General features: G+C 42.9%; 1 protein-coding gene across 1 annotated transcript in view; it reads right to left on the minus strand.

Annotated features, from left to right (window-relative positions):
* The window catches only part of FOXO1 (forkhead box O1), a 93981-nt gene extending 69295 nt beyond the window's left edge, over positions 1-24686 (minus strand). Inside the window, exon 1 of the mRNA XM_047755951.1 lies at positions 23588-24686. Coding sequence (XP_047611907.1) covers positions 23588-24244 — 657 coding nt within the window. The 5' untranslated portion in view covers positions 24245-24686. The remainder of the gene's footprint in view (positions 1-23587) is intronic.
* Positions 24687-24946: the final 260 nt, after the last annotated feature.

Consider the following 24946-nt stretch of genomic DNA (forward strand, 5'->3'; position numbering starts at 1 on the left):
GAGTTCCCTTATGGCGCATCAGATTAAGGATCTGGTGCTGCCACTGCAGTGGCTTATGTCTCTGCTGTGGCACAGGTTTGATCCCTGACCTGGGAACTTCCACATGCCATGGGTGCAGCCAAAAAAAAGATACCGAGTCACAGTAATTCTCTGAATGGCAAAGGAAAGAATTTACAAGTCTCCTTATAATCAATTATAGGAACTCAATCTCCCTCAGCAGCCCCCTTAATAACACCTGGCCGAGGCACACATCAGTAGAAATGTCTGCTGGACCTATTACATCAAGAATCCAGGAGTTCCCGTCGTGGCGCAGTGGTTAACGAATCCGACTAGGAACCATGAGGTTGCGGGTTCGGTCCCCGCCCTTGCTCAGTGGGTTAGCGATCCGGCGTTGCCGTGAGCTGTGGTGTAGGTTGCAGACGCGGCTCGGATCCCGTGTGGCTGTGGCTCTGGCATAGGCCGGTGGCTACAGCTCCGATTTGACCCCTAGCCTGGGAACCTCCATATGCCGCGGGAGCGGCCCAAGAAATAACAACAACAACAACAACAACAACAACAAAAAAGACACAAAAAAAAAGAATCCAAAGTCATCCTATAGGTATGCTAGGATGCCATAACCATGGCCAGTCCCTACCTGTTGCCCGCTACCTTCCAGCCCCAGGCTACTATCATAGCAATGTGATTTTATAGCAAAATGTAAAGAAGCTTCACTTTTCTAATAAAACTGCCCATGACAAAGTCCCCTTAGAGTTTTTCCAATGACACCACAAAAGCTTGCTTTGTGTTGGGGTAATCTTCAGGAGAAGACCTAGCAATTTAACTGGTTCATGTCTACTCCAGTCCATATTTAATTATTCAAATCTCGGTTAGACATTAACAAATGAACAGTCCCATGTTCAATAAACCAAATATAAACCTAAGAAGTTGCAGTAGAAAACATGTAACTTATAAGTCACTCTCAGTATAATTACTAAGAAAAGTAGCTCTGGTCTTAATTTTAAGAAAAAAACAAAAAACAAAAAATAGGAGTTCCAGGTGGCACAGCAGGTTAAGGGTCCGGGGTTGTCACTGCTGTGGCTCAGGTCGCTGCTGTGGCACGGGTTCACTATGTGGCCCAGGAATTTCCACATGCTTCAGGCATAGCCAATAAATAAATAACTTTTTTAACTCTACAATTTCAATGTCAATTTAGCATCATTCACTAAAATCCGAGCCTCTAAACCTAACTCACAACATTGATGAGTCATAACCAGATGGGGCATCTGGCACCATTGTACATGCCTGAAATGAAGTATTAGACATCAGAAAAGCTTAACAAACAGAAGAGCCTTTCAATCAAATCTTAAGACCTAATTCCACATTAAGCAACCAAAATAAAGTTCAGAAGAATCCTGATTCCCATTCACTGTTTCCTCAATTCTTCCTAGGAAGAAAGAAAAGGAGTGAATTCAAGATGATAATATTTTTCTGTAGGCTATTAAATATCTGTAGCTTTACAGAATCATTACATTATAAGCTTCTCTTAACATTCAGGGAAAAAAACTTTATTTCTAATAAAAAGGCTTTTAACACAGAAGGGCAACTTTTAAAGACTTAATTTACAGTTTAATATTACAACACATGGGAATGACGAGACGGCACTTTATATACTGCCAGGGTTGCTTAAAAAAAAAGAAATTACATGGTCAGTTTTGTTTTTACTCAGCTTCATAATTTGCCCTTCAGACACTAGTGAAAATCTTGCAAATGGGTTTATAATCCTTGAACAAATACTCTGTTAAGACTATAATGAAAATTGTTTTACAACAATGCTAGTAGACTATTTGTACATAAAAAATTTAGAGGTTGTCATGTCTGGGCAATTCCTTGAACTACATTTCTCACCTCTAATCACTGCCCTCTATAAGTGGGCAGGGCTGGTCTCTTCTGCAGGAAGGGCCTCTGGCCACCTGGCACATCCTGATGAGGGTGATGGCTTCACTTGGTCCTTCACCCTCCACTGGAGGCGCCCCCGGTCCAGTCTCAGGGAACTGAGAGTGGTCCTGGCTTCCGGGAAGCACAGCACTCTAGCTGCCGTCCCCTCCCTGGGAACCCACTATGTGCATTTCACAGGCCCATGGCAGCACACGTCTGTGGAAAAAGCTGTGAGGTCAGTTAAACCTCTGCCATGACAAACTACAAGCTTGGGTGAGTTCTTCTAATTCTCGGGGTCTCTTGATGGCAATACTTACCTTGAAAGCTTGCTGTAAGACCCAAATAACATCTACAACAGACCTAGAACAGTCCCTGCCACCAAGTACAAGTTGCATAAATGACAGTGATTGTAAACCAGGACATCTCTTGAATGTGCCGGGCAATGCTTTTTAAGCACTTTACACGTTAACTCGTATAGTTCTTAGAACCACCCTCAATCATTATTACCCTGAATTATGGATGAGGAAACTGAGGTACAGAGACTACAAACCTCATTCACCAGTAATGAAATCTGGATTCAAAAATCCATAGAAAGATTCCCAATTCAACAGTTATCAGCCCTTCTCATAGTAGAGGTTATATGCAATGGTTATTGATCCTAGTGTACAAACTTATGACAGATCACGCTGAGATTTCATCCTTGACTCAAGTGTTACTATCTATCAAATTTTAACCAACTCAAAAAATGTGAGCCTCATATTTTCTGCCTTCTATATATATATATATATATATATATATATTCTGTTTTATGATAAAGTAATAATAGCTACCATTTATGAAAACACTTCCTTACATGCCAAACACTGCACTAGAATATTTCACATTTTACTGAATTCTCACAACTTATAAGAGAGTTACTATTTAAATTTTTCAGATGAGAAAACTACAGCACAGTGAGGCCCAAGTGACAAAGCTGCTAAGTGCTAAGGGCAGGATTCAACCCAGGCATGTAACTAGCAAACCCGAGGTCTTACCACTCTAGAATATGGACTTCCTTAGCAACAATTACCTTTATGAGAATAACTGTCACATGTCTGGTTCAGATAACTAACATTCCAGAATTTCAGAAAAATTTTACTTCTATCTGTAAATTAACTACAGATGAGACTAAAATGTTTCAAGCAGCACACTTAGCACTTCAAGTTGCAATACACATTTTTACCAAGTCTAATACTTAGTTAAAAATGATACGTCTGCCCCCTTATAACTGTTTCTATTTTTTTAATTCTTGGAATTTCTTTTTCTGCCAACATTTCAGTGGCAGAGAAGACTGGAATACTGAGGGCTGTCTTCCTTTCTAAATTTAGGTATAACATGGTTGGGTTTAGGTCAGTACAATATCAGGAGCCAGATAATTTAAAGACCTAGTAATTTAAAAGGTTTAGAAAAACATGTCAAGCCAGAAAAGAACCTCTGGCATCATCATCATATAACTTCCAGAGGAATACTAAAGTGATGTAAAAAAAACATAATATGAAAGAATGAAAGAAATTTTTTTCTGTCGTCAAGAAAAATAAAATGTATTGTTTTCTAAATGTCTGTTTCACATCCATTTATGTGGGAGGAAAATGGGACCAGGAAAGAGAAGGGAAGGATTCTGCCCTGAAGAGCTTGCAGTCCGCGAAGAGCTAGGAAGCAAGAGACAACTCCGTGAGAAAGCAGACCCGTTACAAAGCATCAGAGAAAGAGATCCCATTCATCTGGGAGGGAATCAGGAAATGCTTCAGAAAGGAGGTGGGCAAAAGAGGCAGCATGAGAGGAGGAGTGTGGCACGACCAATGCCCATCCCATAAGGGTGCAAGGAACACGCCTGGGCGCTGCCATCACACACCCGCCAGGGACCTGCTGATTTCAGCAGGCAGTAACTGTGCAAAGAAAACTCATGCCCTCTTATGACAGTTATGAAAAGAACTGAAGGGAACTTTATATCCATGCCAGGTAGAGGGCAGAAGGAGTCCCTGTAAGCATTCAAGTCCCTTAGTAAACAACAAATAAAGAGATCTTAGTACAGGAAAAAAAAAAATTAAGGGTGGTTTTACTTGGAAAAAGGTTTCTCAACCTGAGCAGTATGACATTTGCGGGCCGATCAAGCTTTGCTGAAGGGCTGTCCTGGGCACTGCTGGATGTTTCGCAGCAATCCTGGTGCTTCACCTCTAGATGCAAGCAACCACTCCCCTACCCCCAATTTTAACAACCAAAATTTTTTCCCAAATTACCAAATGTCCCCTGGGGGGCAAAAATCCCTCCCAGTTGAGAACCACTGGCCCAGTTTTTTTGTAGGGAGGAATGCAGAAATACAGGAATGCCTCAGAGATATTGTGGGTTCAGTTCCAGACCATGCAATAAAGCACACAGGCAATAAAGTGAGTCACACAATTTTTTTTTGTTTGTTTCCCAGTGCATACATAAGTTACAATCACACTATGCTGTAGTCTATTAATGCATTATGTCTAAAAAATATATATGTACCTTCATTAAAAAATACTTTATTTCTAAAAAAAAAAAAATGCTAACCATCATCTGAGCCCTCAGTGAGTTGTAATCGTTTTGCCATAGTAACATCAGTGGTCACTGGTCGTAGACCACCATAACAAATACAATAATGAAAATGTTTGAAATATTTCTAGAATTACCAAAATATGACACAGAGACACAAAGTAAGCAAATCTTCTGGAAAAATGGTGTCAACAGACTTGCTCGACGCAGAGTTGCCACAAACCTTCAATTGCATTAAAAAAAAAAAAAGGCAGTATCTGCAAAACACAATAAAGCAAAGTACAATAAAATATGTCCGTACTCAGATTTTTTTTCCTTTCTCCCTTCTATCTGAAAAATCTCTGCAGATAAGATGGATAGAGGACAGGGGGACAGTAACCTTTGCCTTCTAATGTGGCAACCCCAATCTCTTTAGCCCTCGAAACAATCCCAGGAAGGATTATTCTCATTTTACAGATAAGGAAAACTGTATTTAATGTTAATAACTTATCCAAAGTTCTGTTAAGTTCAACAAGCTTGAATGAATTTGGTGACAATGTTTTAGTTCTAAACACCACTGCTCCAAAGAGCCCTTTTACGTAGGTAAACAGCAATTCCATTATCTTGATAAAATAAATATTAATAACCCTCTACAAAACCCCATACTAAAATGGCACAAATCCTGTCCATCTATTAGGAACTACTTGTTCAGGAAAAATGTAACATGCAACCAGTTCACACAAGCAACATACGCCAAAGCAGCTGGAAGAAATAATCGCTGTAGGCTGACGGGATTTTTAAAGGCTATGTGGGAAAGCCAGGGACGATGAAGAGTATTTGAAGCAGGATCCGAAGCCAAGCACTATCTGCCTCTGAAGCCCGGGCTATCATTTCCTCCAAACCACACTACTGTTGCCAAGCATCTTTCAAAGCAAAACCAAAAGACTTTCTCTCAACAAGAGGAACCCTGGATTTATACAGACCAACTGATAATCTAGTCAGGTCCTATTCATGCAGTGGAAACACGGCCAAATGGTACGGAAGACTGACCAGCACCCAGTCAAGTTTGGATGACAGCTCAGCTAAGAATTGCACCTCGTCCTTGTCCCTTAAATGAGGGCTCAGTAGCCTTCCTGAAGCATAAGCTCACTCCAACCACAAAATCACTTCTATCCAAATGGGTCTTTGTTCTATCTGCTAAAACCAGAGCACCAATCTCACCAAGCCAAGTCCGTCTCCCCGCGACAGGAAGTGTCCTTCCTCCTCCTAAGCAGTATGTGGACACAGTGACACAGCACACAGAACACGTTAAAGCCCACCTTGTCCATCTGGTGAGGAAATCATGGGGCAACTCCATTGCACTACACCGTGAGCCACGACTGGGTCAGTGGGTCGCCTCCTCCCAAGCTCTCACTAATCATCACCACAAAGATGCTCCTTCCTCTCCTCAGAGGGCAAGAAAATTCACTACCTCAAAGGCTCAGATACCAAAGTACTTTTTCATTTTTCAGTCTAGTTAATTACCAGGGTGAGCCAGCAAAACTCCTATCTTAGGGTTGTTAGTATGTGCATTAATTGTTTAGATTCTTCTAGTAATTAACTGATTATCCATTAATATTATTTTACCTTCACATTTCCAACTTGAAGTCCTAGTTTTTCTTCTGAGATTCTGAAGATACTCCTTTTCTCTGATGTAACAAGGTGAAGTGGTTAAGAATCTGAGATCTATAATAAAAACCCACTGGCACCATGGTCCCATCACTTACTGAGTGACACTGGACTGTGTCACGTTATGCCTCAGTTTCCTTGCTAAACAATGGGGTAGTGGAGTTTCTGTCGTGGCTCAGTGGAAATGAATCTGACTAGTATCCATGAGGACAAAGGTTCAATCTCCGGCCTCAGTGGGTTAAGGATCGGGTGTGGTCATGAGCTGTGGCATAGGTCAAAGACACGGCTCGGATCTGGCATTGCTGTGTCTGTGATGTAGGCCGGCAGTTACAGCTCTGATTCAATCCCTAACCTGGGAAACTCCGCCTCAAGTGCAGTCCTAAAAAGAATTAATTAATTAATTAAAATAAAAAATGGGATAGTAATGACACCTACCTTATATGCTTATGCAAGCATTTGCCTGAATTTGATATTCTCTCTCTCAAGGAGGAAGAGGGATGAAAAACCTCAAACTTCATTGTCACTTCAAAAAACTTAATGCCTTCTAAAAAGAAAGGGTGTTACTTAAAATGTAAAAAGGCAAAATAGAAAGAAAAACAAATTACCCGTATTTATACAATCCAAATATTACCCACCACTAATATTTGGGGATATTTCCTTCCAGACATTTCACACAATTAGAAATCGAAAGATATTTCATATGATTGGACCAGTTCACATACAACTTTACGCTCTACTTTTTCACACTGCCAGGTATTTTCCCAAACTATAAGAAACTGTTCCAAAACACACAATAAGTATCCAAAGTACCTTATCAAACTTGTTACAGAATTACTAAGAAAGTTTAGGAAAGACAGGACTAGTTCAGTGTCTTGGCTGCTTTCTTTGGTTTTATTCTGGTTTTTATCTAAAAATATTTTATATAATCAAGAAGCACAGAAACATAAAATGAAAGCCCCAGACTCTTAGCTGCTCTAAATTTTAAATCCAAGTATTTCGGCTAATGCTAAAACATGTAGTATGGCCTAATTACACAGCTCCCTGCCCTGAGCACCCTCAACTTGCCCTACAAGTCCGTCCCAGCAGTATCATTAAAGCCATTTTACAGATAAAGAAGCTAAGACAGAAGTGATGTAACTTGTCTAAATATGAATTATCTGGTTACCAATATAGAAACAAAATCCAGGACTCGTAATATTTACTCAAAAATTACAGATCTCTGCTAAGCTCACGAGGGTATTATAAAAAGCAAATGCTGGAGAGAATTCTGATAGCTCTGAAATGACCCCAACATCAGTTCTTGAGAACTCTGGGCATCCTCTGAAGGGTGTGAGAAAAGATAGCTAACCATGGGTCTAAGCATGTTTTGTAGACACTGCACTGGCTAGCCAATTATCTGGCAACAATCTGTGACTAAGACAGGGCTAGTGTTCCCTCCCCTCCCACCTCGGCTCATTCCAAGTGGTGAGTAAAGTTTCCATGTGGACTGAGAAGAGGTGGGGACTCTGCTGCCTTAAACAGAAAAGGAAAAGTTACTGGGAGGACCTGTGAGAAGGCAGTGATAAGGGTGAGAGCATCAAATCCAATGGACACAGAGAAGCATTCATGATGTAAGGGCTGCACCTGAGTCCCCAGGAATATAGGGATATACCAGGGTCTCTCTCACACACACAGAGTATTGGCTCAGGTGCCTCCAAAGTGGTTTATAGGAGCTTAGAGTCCTTCGTATGGGAGATTCCCAACTCCAAAAAGCCTGGTTTGACTGGGTCAAATCTCTGTAACCAACAGATAAAATGTCTACCTATGGAATTATTCACCCAAAGCACAGGAGCAGCATTCTCTCTCCTTATTAAAGCACAAAAACCATACAACCCTGGGACTTTAACTATTTTTTACTAACATAGAGACTTCTCTAGTCAATGGCCTCATATTCTCCAGGCCAGAAATTAAAATGTAAAACTTCACAGAATGTGAAATCTACCACCACCGCCCATCTCAAAATTAATAATTTCCACGTTTAATACAGACAGAGGAGGAAGGTGGCTAGAGATAGAGTTCAAGGTTCACCACTGAAAAGCACAAAGACACACTTTAGCTCAATAAGAACAGCTGATGACAATACACACCTAGCATATCACTGACATAGCTATGGTCACTCATCGTGCACCTTGGTGTGCTTCTCTCTTCCCCAAAGTCAAATACAGGTTTAGTATAAAAAGAGGTTAAAATAAAGTCAAATATAGGTTAACTACACATCAAAGAATGGGATAGATTTGGTGTGTGGATTCCAGTGGAAATTTACATCCATACATTCAGACTACCCCACACCCAAAAAGCAGTTTCCTTCCCTTCCCCTGCCTAATTACCAGCACGAACTGCAGTTTAATTAAAAAAAAGAAAATTTTTTGAGACAAACACATACAGATTTTTAGATTAAAAGGCTAAAATACACAGTTGCTTCCATTTAGCTTATTCCTCTCAGCTCCTCTCCTCCTTACGGATTTCCGCTTATGGACCTTGCTTAACGTAAGGCTTTGTAGCTTGTTCCTTTGCAGCGCAGAACCATCACCCTTCAAACACTGGTTGGAATCCACACAGGCCTCCTGACCCTGTTCTTTTACTTCTATGTCAAAGGGTAACAGAGCATCCAAAAGCTAACACAGTCTCTCTCCAGCCTCCCTACCTGCCAGAAATATGATGTCCTAGACAAGGGCGCTACCAACCCCGCCACGTATTCACTGGTCATTCCCCAGACACAAACAACTGGGTTTGTGGTTCTGTATTTTGACAACATATGAAATCTTAAGTCCTCTGAAGGATTTATTAAGGAGTTAGGATCGGTTAGCTGGGAAAAGAATAATTATGGGAATTGGCTTCATGTACTTGAAGGTGAAAGAGATTAAGCTCATTCAATGTAGCTGGGGCAGGGGAGGAGGGGAATTAGACATGAACACATGGGCTTGCTAGAGAAGTAAACTTCTCAGCAGTGTGAGACGTAGAAGCCAAGCAGAGGCTCCTACATCAAGTGGCAGTTTTAAAATTTGTTCAAAACTAAGACTTTACGATTCTTCATACCTTCTCTTAAAGTTCAGCAAACTTTAGAGCCCTCAAGCCAAAACCTAAGAACTAGGAGATAAATGGGAATGCCAACACTTTAGAACTCCTGTGTAGACAGACAACCTCTCAGACAGTAATTCTCCTTGTAAATACTTCTGAACAGGACCAGATCTATTAATGATGTAGTGACCATTTCCAATGGTAGTTGTAAATACAATTGGGTTGTTGTAATGAAGTAAAAAAACACCAGTAACCAGAAACAACTTTATTATCTCAACCAATCGATAAGGTGGAGAAATGTATTCAAATCAAATAAAAGGGCTGAAAATGAGAAGAAAAGCAAAGAGGAGATGAAAAGGGAGGGAGGCGATCTTTAAAAAGTGCCCTTTTAATATGAGCATCTAGATGTGTCCCCTCAAAAGCTCAGAAGGCTACAGGAGGCATTCTTCATTTGGTGGATAACTGAGAACAGGACAGGCTCCCACCATTCACTGTTAACTAATCTACCCCGAGTACTACCTTTACTTAGATGGGAAATGAAAAATTAACAGAAAAGCAAGCCTATTAATGTGTTACTAGGAGGAAGGGTCACAGAGCACAATTTTCTGTTTAAAGCACTTAAAGCTAAGGTTGACTTTTGTGACTTTTAAAAAGGAAATATTGTAAAACCCTGGTTCCAACATTTCTTTCCACTTCATCAAATTTTATATACTAAAATCTCACGAAAATTCAAAGCAGATAATTTTTGATGGCCGTTTTGACCACATTCAAGAAACAGAATCACACACGTAAACTTTTAGTCGGTAGCAGCAAAATACTCCACAGGGAGAGGTGCAAATATATTCCTCTTTGCAGTTTTCTCTGCTGTTGATGTTGATGGCACTTAGAACTGGTAAAGACATCACAAAAAGAAAAGAATTTTAGTTCTTTCTACCATGTGTACTTAAATGAAACACAGTTCGAAATCCTACAATGCCAAATTAGTCAAAAATTCAAATCCAGATCAGAGAAAATAAAACTAATCATGAGTATATCATTTTCTGAGTATTCTGCATTAACTACTTTTGTAGGCTCAGACTCCTAATACAAAGCTTGCCAAATGAACCACACCCAGCAGAAAAAATTAATGCCCTCTTTGGGTGTTCCAATTTTACTTTTTTCCTGTCTTCCTCCACCTCTGGATGAAAGAGCCAAAATGTGTATTCCCCACACTATCACAGGAAACAAAGCAAGGGAATTCCATCTAAACTGAAGGATGTCAAATTCGCAAGCACAGCCAAGCAGGATGTCAAAGGTCACGCCCCATATTTGGCCAAACAAAAATACTGCTTAATGTATTTATAGCCAGAATGAGTAATTATAAATCCAAAAGCTATGACCTGATGAAAGACAGAAGGGATATTAAATTCGAAAGTTTTTAAGCCTACCAGGGTATGCTGTCCTAGTTCATTCAAGTTCATTTGCACAATAAACGTAGTCTAACAAGTCTTTAAGCTCTACGGTAGGCCCAAGCCTGTGAGGTGCTGGGTCTCCCCACCCGCCTTGGAGGGGGTCTGCGGAAAGGTGGCTACTAACTTGTTTCAAGCCAAAGTAACAAGACAGCAGCCCAGGGAAGCAGAGGCTGTTCTCCAGCAGAGGTGAGCTTTTGTGCAAAAAAGGCAGGTCACAGACTTGAAAGCTTGCTTAATAAAATTCAATGTCATTTTTTTAAGTGAGTCCCTGAAACAGTCTCAGCAAGCCACCCAGAAACAAGTTTAATAGGGCACATGATTAAAAGGGGGGGGGTGTATGTCTCCATTTCAAATCCCAGGGGTATATTCACACAGTTAAGGATCACAAAGAATTTAGTCATGAAAGGAATCCCTCTGAATGTTTTCAGTTTTCATGTTATCCTCTGACTTCACTGCTGCTTCCTTCCAGTCCTCTTTAAGAGAGTTATTTGAAACACAAATGGAGGTGGGGAGTGCAAAGGAGGCCTAACTGGAGGCCCTGAGTTGTTAATCGCAGAAGAATGGATTTCAGCTCATGACTTTCAGGACTGAATGCGTTTTCCCTTTTCAGTTCTTGGCTTTTATATATATACACACACACATACACATATACTATATAATACAGCTAAATATATACAGGCAGTGGTAGTGGTTAGCCTAATCACTATTTTAATTTTTTTCTTAGAAATACAATTTATAAGGCATACAATCAAATGGTAATAAATTCTGAAAATGACAGCTCTCAAACAGACACCCTCCCACTGTTCAAGGAGAAAAAACACTCTGAGTAAATATGGGCTGCATCGGTATCAAGATCAACATTCTCATTTCAGTCTCTATCTCCCATATTCTACCCTCTCCTTCAAAATGAAGCAATCACACTAAGGAATGCAACAACACAAACTTTAATATTCAAACGTAATGGAGTTCCCGTCGTGGCGCAGTGGTTAACAAATCCGACTAGGAACCATGAGGTTGCGGGTTCAATCCCTGGCCTTGCTCAGTGGGTTAAGGATCTGGCGTTGCTGTGAGCTGTGGTGTAGGTCGCAGACGCGGCTCGGATCCCGCGTTGCTGTAGCTCTGGCGTAGGCTGGCAGCTACAGCTCCGATTAGACCCCTAGCCTGGGAACCTCCATATGCCGCGGGAGCAGCCCAAAGAAACAGCAAAAAAGACAAAAAAAAGATAAATAAAATAAAATAAAATAAAAAACAAACATACTCACTAAATGGCCCGTAACTCCACTAGGCTGAAAAGATTACTTTAAGAATAGTTACTTCCGAAGAGACACCACAGTGAGAAATTCAGGTGAAAAAGACGATGAGGGGCAGTCTCTGGAAGGATGGTAACAGGTAAGGGACTCATCCTCCAACAAAAGGACCCACCTAAATACGGAAGTCTGGGAGGGTAATTCTTAAAGCTTTTAACACTCATCCTTCTAAATTTTTATGTTAATAACATGACTTCTGCTTTTTGTAATATGTTCTCAGAATAATTAATTATCAAAGGTGTCAAAATGGCATTCCAAGAACTATAAAACACCTTAAGGAAACACCCCAGGAATACTGGAATATAATATTACAAGACCACTACAGAGCAATGTAGTCCCAGCTGGGGACGTATCCATTATATCACAAAAAGAAGAACTATTAACATGCCTAATTACAGGAATTTTTAACTGTAAAAACTTTCCTTAGCATTAATTTTTTTAACTATCCCACATATTTCAGAAGTTAATAAAAACATCAATGAAAACTATTATGGTAACCTCTTTTAAGATGTAAAGCCATCAAATACTGTGTTTAAAAATCAGTGTTACATTATAATCTGAAAGCCTGCGTGTTAATGCAAATGCAAGTAATAAATATAAATCCAGGCCCCATATAACTAATTCTATTTCATGAATTCTAAAGGGTTCGAGAAGTCACTTTGGGCATACAGGTAACAGAAAAGACTGAGAGTACAGGAATCTTTCATACTCAATTTACACAAATATCATAATGGGCCAATAAAGAAAAAGGTAAATTCTAAAAGGCTGAAGGAGACCAATACAGTAACACAGATTACGTAAGACTCTCTCAGTAGGATGGTCCACAGGAAGCTTTCACATTCACTACATGTAAATTCATGATGGCATGCATATCTACCCACCTAGAGAAAAAAGGTTTACCTTCAAGTTTAGAAAGATGCAACCAGCTAGGTACCAGATACACAAACAACCTCAATTGATAGTTACAAGTTCAGCGAGTTGCAGGCTACTGCCTCTCCCTCTTCTGAGGGGCCTTGCAGAGCAGAGATGGGATGTAACTCCTGCCTTAAGGTAGCTAGGGAGTTGAAATGTGACAATGAACCCTCATTGGTATAACAAATTGATGATTCTGCAAATTAAGTACCACAAGAAGCTATAAGATCTCAAATGCACCTATCTGGATGCAACACCACACTTAAGAAATAACTGGAGAGCCTCCTTGCCTGCCTGCGTGCATCTCTCAAAAGCATCCTAGATAAATCTATTTCTTGCCTATCAACAAAAAGGAATAACTGAAAAAATTCATGTCAAAATAGTTGTACAATAACATCTACTACCTCAAGAATCTGCCAAAATAAGGGCCTCTAGCTAAACCATATGCAAACCATTTCCTTTGACCTTGCTTCCAAGCAACCAAACTGAAGTATGATATTTACTTGTACAAACCATTCCCAGATAATTTTTGTGGTTGTTTTGTTTTCAACTTTGAAGGACACACAATATTTACAAGCCTATGAATTAAGTAATTCAATCATAATTTATCTCTCCAAATTGGACTCGAAATTCAAATGCATTTCTTTTCAGACAGAGAAGGGAGGTAAACCCTTTTCACGCTTACCCTCAACACCACTGCAAAGATACTGCCCCCCTGTTCTGTGCACAGGCCTTTCTCACTTGGACAAGATGGGTCTTCCCGCAAGCCAACTGAGCTACAACACTGGTGGAAGAAGAACACGAAGTGTCTAACTGAAAAAGGAAAACTGCTGGGCGGGTGAGGTTCTCCTCTTCCTCCTTTCTTCATGAGGCCTCTCCCTTGGCTTGAGTGCAAATAAGAACCGAGGGGTTAATTATGCTCTCTGAGACAGTTTTTTTTTAACTGCAGGTACAAAATGCAACCACTGAGGTCCCCTCCCCTTCCTGATGCCAGGTTCCTCTAGCAACTTTCAAATTTTTAACTTAGCAAACTATTAATGGAGGTCTCTTACAGAGGAAGCTATGTAACAATTTCAGGATCATAGCTGTAAACAGAAAGGGAAAAAAAAACATTTTTTTCTCTCAGCCCTGATGCTTATCAAATCTCTAATCTTTATTAAAAGGAGAGATTTGCAAAACTATGATGTTCTAGGTTCCTAGATTTGTAAGGAATGACAATTGAGAAATATGTTTGATTTAATCAAACAAAAGAAAACAAATGGACAAAGGCTACCTGCTCTTCCTACCCTCTTTCTCTTTACAGCTTTGCTTTTAATCAGATGAGCTGGGCAGCATCTCCAGAGCTGTTAAGGTCACGGCATTTAGTATTAGGATCAGTTCTGTAATTTAACCCACACAAAGAATAACACTGTAATCAAGATGAATATCATCTAAGGGGAAAAATAATCAAGGCAAAAAAAGACTTTCTTTTTAGGTCAAAGATCTATAGTGAGTCTTTAGAACCAAGTCACTCTCAAAAAGGTGGCAGCCTTGGGATTTCCATGCATGCGGCTGGCAGGGGTGTAAGAGGAGCAGGGCTTGCTGGAAATAACACATACCAGGGGCCACATGCTTTACAGTTGGTGTTCTCTTCTCAAAAGATGGTTGCGGCACCCACCATCACTAAGAATTAAAAAACTCACATGACTCCGTGTCAGCAGGCATGGGCTACCTTGGAAAAAAATGACCTATCCTCCCACAGGTCGGCAAACTGACATATGACTGTCCTCCCAGAGGGAGTCAAGACCCCACACATCTCCCCTTCAACATGAGAACCAGCATGAGACACAAGCTGAAGAATGAAGATGTCTCACATCTCTTTCTACTCACAGAATGAAAAGACCAAAGACGTGGCCTGAAATTTTGAACCTCACTTGACTGACCAACATTAATAGTTTGTCAAACTAGTAATGAAAGATTAATAGAAAAATTAGATTGGTCAATTCCATATTGCTTGCTAGTTGCTTCTGACTAGTCTACCCTGACATTAGCAATCACACAAGTGTGACAGCTGGCGTACTTTGAAAGCTGTTTCATCCATGTGGAAGATACCTTACTTGCTCAACAAAACCCTCAGCAGTGTGGTCTACTGAATAAAGTGCTGTCTGCTACTCCAGGTATAAATACACTAGTAAAATAGCTGTCTACATTTCTTTAACATCTGTTATTTCTAAAGTGGCTAATTAATAACTTTTAATAAACCTGTGTTTGTGCCTTTTGATATGTCACAATACAGTTTTTTACTGCATAAACCTTTTAATTCACCAAAAACTAATCAAACTCACTCCAAGTATTATGAATGCATGCAGTTATGTCTGTCTGCTTGGCATCAATTTAGGGTTTAGACTATCTAAATTTAACCTCTTCTGGATCCACAGAAGTATTTTATTATAATTTTCATCCTATACTTGGGTTAGTGGATAAAGATACAATACAATGAGAAGGCTATAGAGGATATCTAATATTTAGATAATACGAGAACTGACGTTCAAATTTTAAAGCTTCTTTTTACCTGAATGGAACTTTCACTCACACCTGCCCTAAGGATATTTTGAGGTTGCTAACTTCAAGACTTCTCATTTAAAAAAAAAAAATTAATTCAATAGTGATTTTTTGGTTTGTTTGAATCACCCTCCCCCCAGGACACTAAGCATAAAAAGTTAATTTTAAGGAACAGCTCAAGCAAAAAGCTAAACATTTTATAAACATCTATTATTCACATTAAGTCAATTACAAAATCTGTTTCATGCATTAGCAAATTCTGTATATCAGTTTTAAACCAAATCCACCACTTTGTCTTTAAACTGCATTCCGTGGTCTCTATATTTATACTTAAGCATGGCTCTGAGACACTGCATTTAAAAAACTATAAATGTAATCCTATTTTCATAATTTGTTATATTATAAAAACATACTCTCATAAAAAATGCTCTATAACATTTTCATAATGTATATAAAGTCCAAGTTCAGTCTGACAACAGAGACTCTCCTTCCTATACTTTTCAAAACTTTTGTTTCACACATCTGTCACTCAGAGAATCTGTGCTTCCCCTACTTTCATTCCTTTATGAATGCCAGTTCATCACTCCAAAAATAAATTTAAAAAATTAAGATGGACTGATAGAAAGATGGACATGGCAATGGACAAGTATATGATAAAGCAAGTATAATAAAATGGTAAAAGTAGAAACTAGGTGGTAGGATGGGAGTTCTCTTGTGGAAAGCGGGTTAAGGATCCAGCACTGTCCTGCAGCAGCCTGTGTTTCTGCTGTAAAGCTGGTAGAGTCCCTGGCTCTGGAACTTCCACATGCCACTAGTGCGGCTGAAAAAAAGAAAAAAGAAACTAGGTGGTAGGTATCTGGATGTTCAATGGAAAATTCTTCCAACTTTGCTGAATGTTTGCAGTATTTTATAATGAAATCTTGGGGAAGAATAACACCCCTTTTTCAAGGCCCACCTCCATGGCCAGCACAGACTCCATTTTTCTCAAAGGCATTTAACTCTTGCTACCATGTACCATAGTTACCATATGTCACATCTAATCTCCCTACAGGATCCAAAAGTGAATCCTATTTCTACCATTTAAAAGCTTCTAGAGGAGTTCCCATTGTAGCTCAGTGGGTTGAAAATCCAACTAGTATCCATGAGGATGCAGGTTTGACCCCTGGCCTTGCTCAGTGGGTTAAGGATCCAGTGTTGCCAAGAGCTGTGGTATAGGTTGCAGATGCAGCTCAAATCCCAAGTTGCAATAAATAAATAAAAGCATCTAGGAAGTTCCATGGTGGCCTAGTGGGTTAAGGATCCCATGTTGTCACTGCTGTTGCTCAGGTGACTGCTGTGGCACGGGTTCAATCCCTGGCCCAGGAACTTCTGCATGACAGAGGCAAGGCCAAAAAATAAATAAATAAATAAATAAATAAATAAATAAATAAATAAAAGCATCTACTATAACTTTTTGTACACAATATCATTCAACAAATGGGAAGAAAATACTTTGACTATAAACTGAAAATAATCACTGTTCTTTAGTTATAGTACTACTAAAATTATCCTCACATATTACAGAACATGAACATTTTTTATTGAAGTATAGTTTATATACAATACTATAGGTAACAGGCATGCGATACAGTGATTCACAATTTTTGGAAGTTATAGTACATTTACAGTTATTATAAAATATTGGCTATATTTGTGTCAGAATGTGATCATTTTGAACACAGAGGAGGCTGAAACATAAAAGATCCACCTTCTGAAAAATTTTTTTCCAAGCATGTATTTACAACATAAGTGAGATGGCAAAAACATGGAGACATTAAAGTTAAATTAAAATACACAGGAGCAGAGTTCCCGTCGTGGCCCAGTGGTTCACAAATCCGACTAGGAACCATGAGGTTTTGGGTTCAATCCCTGGCCTCGCTCAGTGGGTTAAGGATCCAGCATTGCCGTGAGCTGTGGTGTAGGTTGCAGACACGGCTCAGATCCTGCGCTGCTGTGCCTTTGTCGTAGGCCAGCATCTACAACTCCAATTCCATCCCTAGCCTGGGAGCCTCCATAAGCCACGGGTGTGGCCCTAAAAAAAAAATAAAAATAAAAAATGAAAGTGCTAACCTAGGGGAATGGTTAGAAGCTGGAAGTGAAAATCTCAGGAGACACTGAGAAAGACACTGTGAGAAGAGAGAGCTAAAGAGGACATCATCCAGGTATGAAAACAGAGGCAAAGGGCTAACAACCATTCACCAAATTGGGAGACTCAGGATGGGAAACTCACCTGAGACCAAAGGAAATACAGCATGCTTAGGTTTAGATATGTTGAATTTGAGGTGAAAGTAGGGCATTTACAGCTTTCAGGTAACTAGAGACTTAAACAATAAAAGGATAAGGAATCTGGAAAGAATAAAAATAAGTCTACACCCAAGTCCTGAGGCATACTTACAAGTGAACATAGCAAGGAAAATGATGAATCAACTGGAAGGGAAGCAAGAAAGGAGAAGGCGGGGGATCAAGGTGGTATAACACAACTGAGCCCAAGATGAGAAAGGATGTCTACAGAGAGGAAAAGGGAAAATGAGAAAAGGCAAGAACCAGGACCATAAAGAGTACAGCTCAGCAAGCTTCAGAAACCCAGAACTGTGGGCTACAGAAGCACATCGTGCAGCTGTCACTTCTTTTTCCCCTGTAATGAATCTGTGCTTCCCCTATTTTCATTCCTTTATGAATGCCAGTTCATCACTACAGCTGTGATTAGACCCCTAGCCTGAGAACCTCCATATGCCGCAGGTGGGGCCCTAAAAAGACAAAAGACAAAAAATAAATAAAATAAAATACATTTTCATGTTTATGTTCTACACAAGTCCACAAAAAAATAAGTAATTTTCTGTAAAGAATATCTCTGCCACTGACTTGAGTGTTGTTAGCCCTTAGGAATCAGCAAAAAAGCAGTTAGGGAGGGGGAGGGATCCTATCCAATGGAATACAAGTCTTTACCTCTCAAACCCCAAAATAAACACTTCCAAGTGCAACTGGTCCTCTCTGGCTCACAACTGAGGGACAACCATGCCAACTTCAGAATTTTGTGTGCACCAAGAAAAGGTGGTGATCCAACCCAAGGGAGGTCTCAGGGAGCTTGGGCAAGTCTCTGCAAGTTGTTACTATGAAGGCCAAGGCAAATCCTGAGAAGCAGGGCTGAATCCACTCTGCTGATTCAATGCTGAGTACAACTGCTAACTTCTTTGCTCTCTCCCATCACCATGGGGTTGATGCTGACTTTCTAAGAGGATTCCAAGAAGCCCCAAAATTATGGCACACAAAGACAAAATAAACTGGCAAAGCAAATTACCATGATGCCAGGGTACTGGGTAGTTTCCAAGGTCAGAGTGTTCCAGAAAAACGCAAATAGTTCAGGCTTCCAAAAGAAATTCCAGGCCAATACAGATAGCTACCCTCTTAGAAAGTCACAAAGAATTGCAGTTTAAGAGTTTGGACAGGAGTTCCCGTTGTGGTGCAGTGGTTAACCAATCCGACTAGGAACCATGAGGTTGTGGGTTCGGTCCCTGATCTTGCTCAGTGGGTTAACGATCTGGTGTTGCCCTGAGCTGTGGTGTAGGTTGCAGACACGACTTGGATCCAGCGTTGCTGTGGCTCTGGCGTAGGCCAGTGGCTGCAGCTCCCATTAAGACCCCTAACCTGGGAACCTCCATATGCCTCGGGAGCGGCCCAAGAAATAGCAAAAAGACCAAAAAAAAAAAAAAAAGAGTTTGGACAAAGAGGTCAGAGCACAAGGGCAGGCAAAATGTTGGCACCCTATGAGAGATTCTAACCAGCCAGTAAGTATTTGCTCCTCCCTTCTCATTTCATACACCCACTTAAAAGATCCCTACGCAGTGCATGATAGCTAGCCATACTTATCTGTCCACTGCCAACGTGACAACATTTCAGTAATGGGGGGGCAGATCTCAACAATCTTTAAGCTATTTTTTCCTTTTTCTTTTTCTGTCACACCCATGGCATATGGAAGTTGCCAGGCTGGGGACTGAACCTACGCATCAGCAGCAACCTGAGCTGCTCATTTAACACAGTGTGTCACAGCAGGAACTCCTTGAACCTTTTTATAAAAGCTTGCGTGAGAATTAAATATGCCTTCTTTCCAGTATTCAAATGTTTGCCACTTTAAAAAAAAAGCTCTGAGTGTCACTTAAAATTAGAAGCCACCCCCTCACCAAATCTCCACAAGGATTTGCCAAAAGACCAAAAGTAAAATCAAGTTCTTATGAGGAGCAATTAAGGTATTCATATTTAGCATCTATTTGGGAATTTTTGAACTATCTCAGCCATAAGACATGTTCACATCAGTCCCACATAACTTTCAGCCTACAGCAAATAAGCTATCACTTATCATTTTATTGCATTATCCCCTTACCCATTTTTAATTCCTTTCCTCATGCTCCTTTCCCCAAATGCGTATATGGAGATTTCTCACACAACTGTAACCAAAAAAAAAAAAAAAAAGGTTTTCTTTAAGGTAACTTTAGTAACCTTCACCAGAATTCTGTCAAATGTGACTGTGCAGCAAGAAAGCAGTCATCATCCCTGCCATGGAATTTCTGTGGCTAAATTACTCACCTGCGGGTTGCAAACCCAAATGATAGAACAGATAAGAATTTTTAAATATGAGCAAATGCACTATCCATTCACAGAACAAATTAAAGAATCTTCTTTTGAAAATAAAGAATATCTATGATATCTAAAATTAACAAGTGTTGTCTTATCGTTGAAGCATTGTTTTGACCTAAATTAAGTGTTCCAAATGATTTCAAAACAAGAATCAACTCAAAACTACAAAAACAAAAAAAGACAGAGCCAGAGCTCACAATATTACTTCCCAAGCTCTAGAAAACTTTCTATGTGGAAAACACACATACACAGGTCAGGTAAATAAAGTTTCACTATTTATAAACACTGTACATGGTTTAAAAGATCCCGGGTTTTCCAAGTCAGCTTCCACTTTGTGTTTAACTTATGACAGTTCCAACACGTATTAAAACAAGTGTAAGGCAGTTTTAACATACCAAAATGCATCTCTCACAAATACAACCAATGTTAAGTTTTTGAACTTTTTAACAGCTTTCCAACTATTTTGTCCTATGCAAATGACTTTCAAATTCTCAGGCAGGCCCCAGGAAATAAAGCACAAGAAACTTTATTTAATTAAAGATTCAGCCTAATTCCCTGTAGTAAATCACAGGAAATATTCAGTTCCAAAGCAGCCTCTTCTTCATCCTAAAACAACTAAATTTTGGTTGATTTGCATTTTAGAATTGAATTTTTTTAAGCTAAAAGCCATAGTAAAATTTCTCCTTTTTATGAATCTTTAAAACAGGCCAGTCTTTTAGATGTGAGAGTGAAACCTGGTTTTTACCAAGGAACTCATTTTTATGAAAACTCCAACCAGAAGACTAGTTATGAGTTAGAAACACTCCAGGCTGTTTCTTTTCTTCTTAAAATACCCTTTTACTCAAAGTGAAAATGCACTTGCTGTAATCTGACTTGCACCAACTGACTCTGATTACACCTGAAACATTTACTCACTGAGAATGGCAGCCTGCTCCCCCGCCCCAAGCTCCACTAGATTTCCACTGGGAGCTGCCACTGGGCCTCCAATTCTGAACAGTGAGTCCTTACCAACATTTAAGAGATTTTCTAGCTCTAGGAAGTAAATTTAAAAACAAACAAACGGAGTTCCCGTCGTGGCGCAGTGGTTAACGAATCCGACTAGGAACCATGGGGTTGTGGGTTCTGTCCCTGCCCTTGCTCAGTGGGTTAACGATCCGGCGTTGCCATGAGCTGTGGTGTAGGTTGCAGACACGGCTCGGATCCTGCGTTGCTGTGGCTCTGGCGTAGGCCGGTGGCTACAGCTCCAATTCAACCCCTAGCCTGGGAACCTCCATATGCCGTGGGAGCGGCCCAAGAAATAGCAACAACCTCCATATGCTGTGGGAGCGGCCCAAGAAATAGCAACAACAACAACAACAAAGGACAAAAGACAAAAAGATCAAAAAAAAAAAAAAAAAAAAAAAAAGCACACCTTTAACTACCTGGGAAAAAAATGAGAACAAGTAGAAACCCAATAAAAATGGCTGGGGTCAGGGAATGATTTTAGTCTTAGAAACTATAAAAAAAAAAAAAGCATAAACCTTAAATGCTTATGTTATATTCCTAGTTTAAGAATACAGGAATGATCTGACTTAAGACCATTTGAGAGGCAAAACTAAAACTAGTCCCCAAACTTTGCCTTTCCGTATCTTAAAAGAAAAACACTCCAGCAAGCTTAAGTAGACTGTATCCATTTCCAAGGACATGAAAAAACGGTGTAAGTACACACTGTACTTTTAATTCCGAAAACAAAAAATTTAATGGCAAATGGTTTTACAACACCTCAAGTAGGACTGATAAATGAACAAGTAAGTCAAGTACTTAAATTCAAATGTTATAAAATTGGATTTGGCAGACAACCCCCATTTTCTGACTTTAAAGAATATATACCGAGGGTAAAATAAGGAGGCACTTTACTTTTTTGAAACACTAGGTAAATTGCATGTAATGCCTGGTAATCAGATCCTAAGTGAAGCCTTTACTCTAAAATACATTTTGGAAAAAATAAGATCCTTGTTCCTTCTCCAGGAGCTTCAACACGATGTGATTAACTTAACCTTTTTGACACACATTAACCACAGGAATGACAGTGTACGTAAAACAACCTTTGTGTAACAACTGCGCAGCAAAGAAAAATCTTTATTATGCTGTACAGTCCCGAGGAGGAGTGAAGAGGAGTCTGACTCAACCAGAGAACCTTAACATCGATCCTTCCACCTGTAACAGAAAGTGTCAGCTTCTGGAAGTCGCGGGGCGAACCGCTGGCCGGTATGCCTCCCCCAGCCCGTCCTCCTGGGAGCCCCAAGGCCTTCTCCACCTCAGGGTAGGGATGTGCCCCCACCTGAGTCTCTCTCCCGCTGTCTCTCGGTCTCTCAGAAAGGCAAAAACGGCCAGAGGCACCGCGCGTACAGGCCTCCGTCGAGACAGGAGGTCCTTGCAGGTTCCCTTGACTCGAACCTTCATTCCAACTCCCCGAACACCAGTCACCTGCCCCTCGGACCTGTACCTCCATACGCTGTAACACTGAGGGGGGAAAGCAAGAATACCCACGTCCCCAGCCCTGGCCATCCAGGAAAGCCTCTCCGTGCTTAATTAAAGGCCTCGAACCTTCGGCGAGGCCAAGTTTGGGGGCACTTCCTTGGGCAGAGACGTGCCGGCCTTGCTGCCCGGCGGCCGGGCGAGGAGGCGCGCAGGGGCAGGACGCGCTGGCCCTTTAAAGGCGCTCGCTTCCTGCGCTCGCGGCCCCTCCCTCGCCGTCGCCAGCTCCCGCCCCCGCCGAGGGTCACACTTGAACTTTAGCTAGCCCCGCGTCGCCGGGCGCCGGCGCTCCGCAGGCGGTGGCCGCCCCTTCGCACGTGTCGGAGACGCTACCTCTGGCTCTGCGCGCCCGGACCCCTACACTCGAGGCCACTTCGAATAAAATCAAAACAAAACAAAATGCATACAGCCTCCAAAAACCGCGCGGCCAACCTCCACGGGCCGGCTGCCTCGCGCCCTGCCTGTCCCCTCCACCTGCAGCCCCGTCCCCCAGCGGCGGGGCTCCGAGGCCCCTCGCAGCGCCCTCCCCCGCCCAGCGCTGCGGAAACGGCTCCGCGGGGCGGCGAGGAGCTGGGGGGCCGCGGGGTCGGAGGGGAGCCGCCCTCACCCCTGAGGTCGTGGAGGGAAAGGAGCAGCGGCAGGAGTTCGCGCGGGCCGTGGAGAAGCGGGGGCAGGTCGCAGTGAACCCCGCTCTCCGTTCACTGGAGAACTTTTTTTCTGCTTGCTCTGAGGTCCACTTCTTGGCGTACTTTTTTCACTACTTCGGTCCCAACTAGCCCCTTCCCGCTCCCGCTCCAACTCTCACGAGAGCGTACACACAAACATTTATTCCAATCCTCCGACGGGTCCGAGGCAAGCCCACCACCCACCTCAGCTGCTTCTTGCACGCGCTGCCCGCGTGCCCTGCACTTTCAAGCCAAGCAAATTTGCACAGCCGTCCCCTCCGACCTAAGGCGGAGGCAGGGCTTCCTGTGTCCCCCTCCCGCTCAAGCCGTGCGCCCCGAGGCCACTCACCTTCCAGCCTGCCGAGCTGTTGCTGTCGCCCTTATCCTTGAAGTAGGGCACGCTCTTGACCATCCACTCGTAGATCTGCGATAGCGTGAGCCGCTTCTCTGCCGAGCTCTCGATGGCCTTGGTGATGAGGTCGGCGTAGGACAGGTTGCCCCACGCGTTGCGGCGGGACGAGCTGCTTTTGCGCGGCTGCCCGGCAAGCGACCCGGCGGCGGCGGGGGGCACGGGCGGGTGCTGCGACAGCGGCCCGGGCGGCGGGGGCTGCTGCGGCGGCGCCGGGTGCAGGCAGCCTGCCTCTGGGCCCTGGAAGTCCCCGCACAACCCCCCGGTGGCGGCAGCGGCCGCCGCCGCCGCCGCCGCCACCGCGGCTGCCGCCGCCGCCGCCGCCGCCACGGAGCCGGGCGCCTGCTGGAAGTCCCCGCTCTCCTCCAGCAGGCTCAGGTTGCTCATGAAGTCGGCGTTGACAGCGGCCGCCGAGGCCGAGGGCAGGCCCGCGGCGGCGTCGGGGTTCGCGGCTGGGCCACCCGACGGCGCCGGGCTGGAGGTGGCCGAGTTAGACTGGCTAAACTCCGGCCTGGGCAGCGGCCAGGTGCACGAGCGCGGCCGGGGCAGCGGCTCGAAGTCCGGGTCGATCTCCACCACCTGGGGCGCTTCGGCCATGGTGACCCCCGCCCCTCCCCCAGCAGCAGGATTGCCAAGAAGTGCGAGGGCGCTGCACCAGGAGCTGAGGGGAGAGGGCGCGAAGAGCCGGTCCGAGATTTGGGGGGGCGAGGTCGGTGCCGCGGGCGGACGGAAACCCGGAGCAAGACGCGGCGGCGAAGTGGAAGCGCGAGCCCAGAACTTAACTTCGCGGGTCCATCAACATCTAGGCTCCTCCAGGTCCGCTGCACGGACGGGACGGCAGGCCAGAGTCGCCGAGCCCAGGCAGCGCCAGTGTCGCGCTCCTACTGACACGGCCCGAAAACCGAAGGAAGGACGGACGCCGCGGGCCGCTCACTCTCCCCGGCGGCGCGACCGCGGCGCTGCTGCCTGTTGAATGTGGCGGCGGCGGCGGCAGCGGCGGCTGCTGCTGCGACTACGCTGCCGCCCGACTTACGGGATCTGCCGCCGCCCCCCGCCCGCGGCGGCGCGCGCGCTTGCCCGCCCCTGACTGATAGCCCCAGCAGCCAATGAGTTCGCGGCGGCGCCGCCCAAACAGCCAGTGGACGCCGGCCTGGGCGGGGGCTGCTTTTCCAGCGGGAGGTGGCAGTGGGTTGGTGGGGGTAGTGGGGTGTTTTTTTCTCTCACACACGCACAGTCTCCCTCACTCTTTTTTTTTTTTTTTGGCTCTCTGTTATTATTTTCTGGTAATTTTCGAGTGTT

The sequence above is a fragment of the Phacochoerus africanus genome, chromosome 13 (genome assembly GCF_016906955.1).
Source record: "Phacochoerus africanus isolate WHEZ1 chromosome 13, ROS_Pafr_v1, whole genome shotgun sequence".
NCBI classification, from domain to species: Eukaryota; Metazoa; Chordata; class Mammalia; order Artiodactyla; family Suidae; genus Phacochoerus; species Phacochoerus africanus.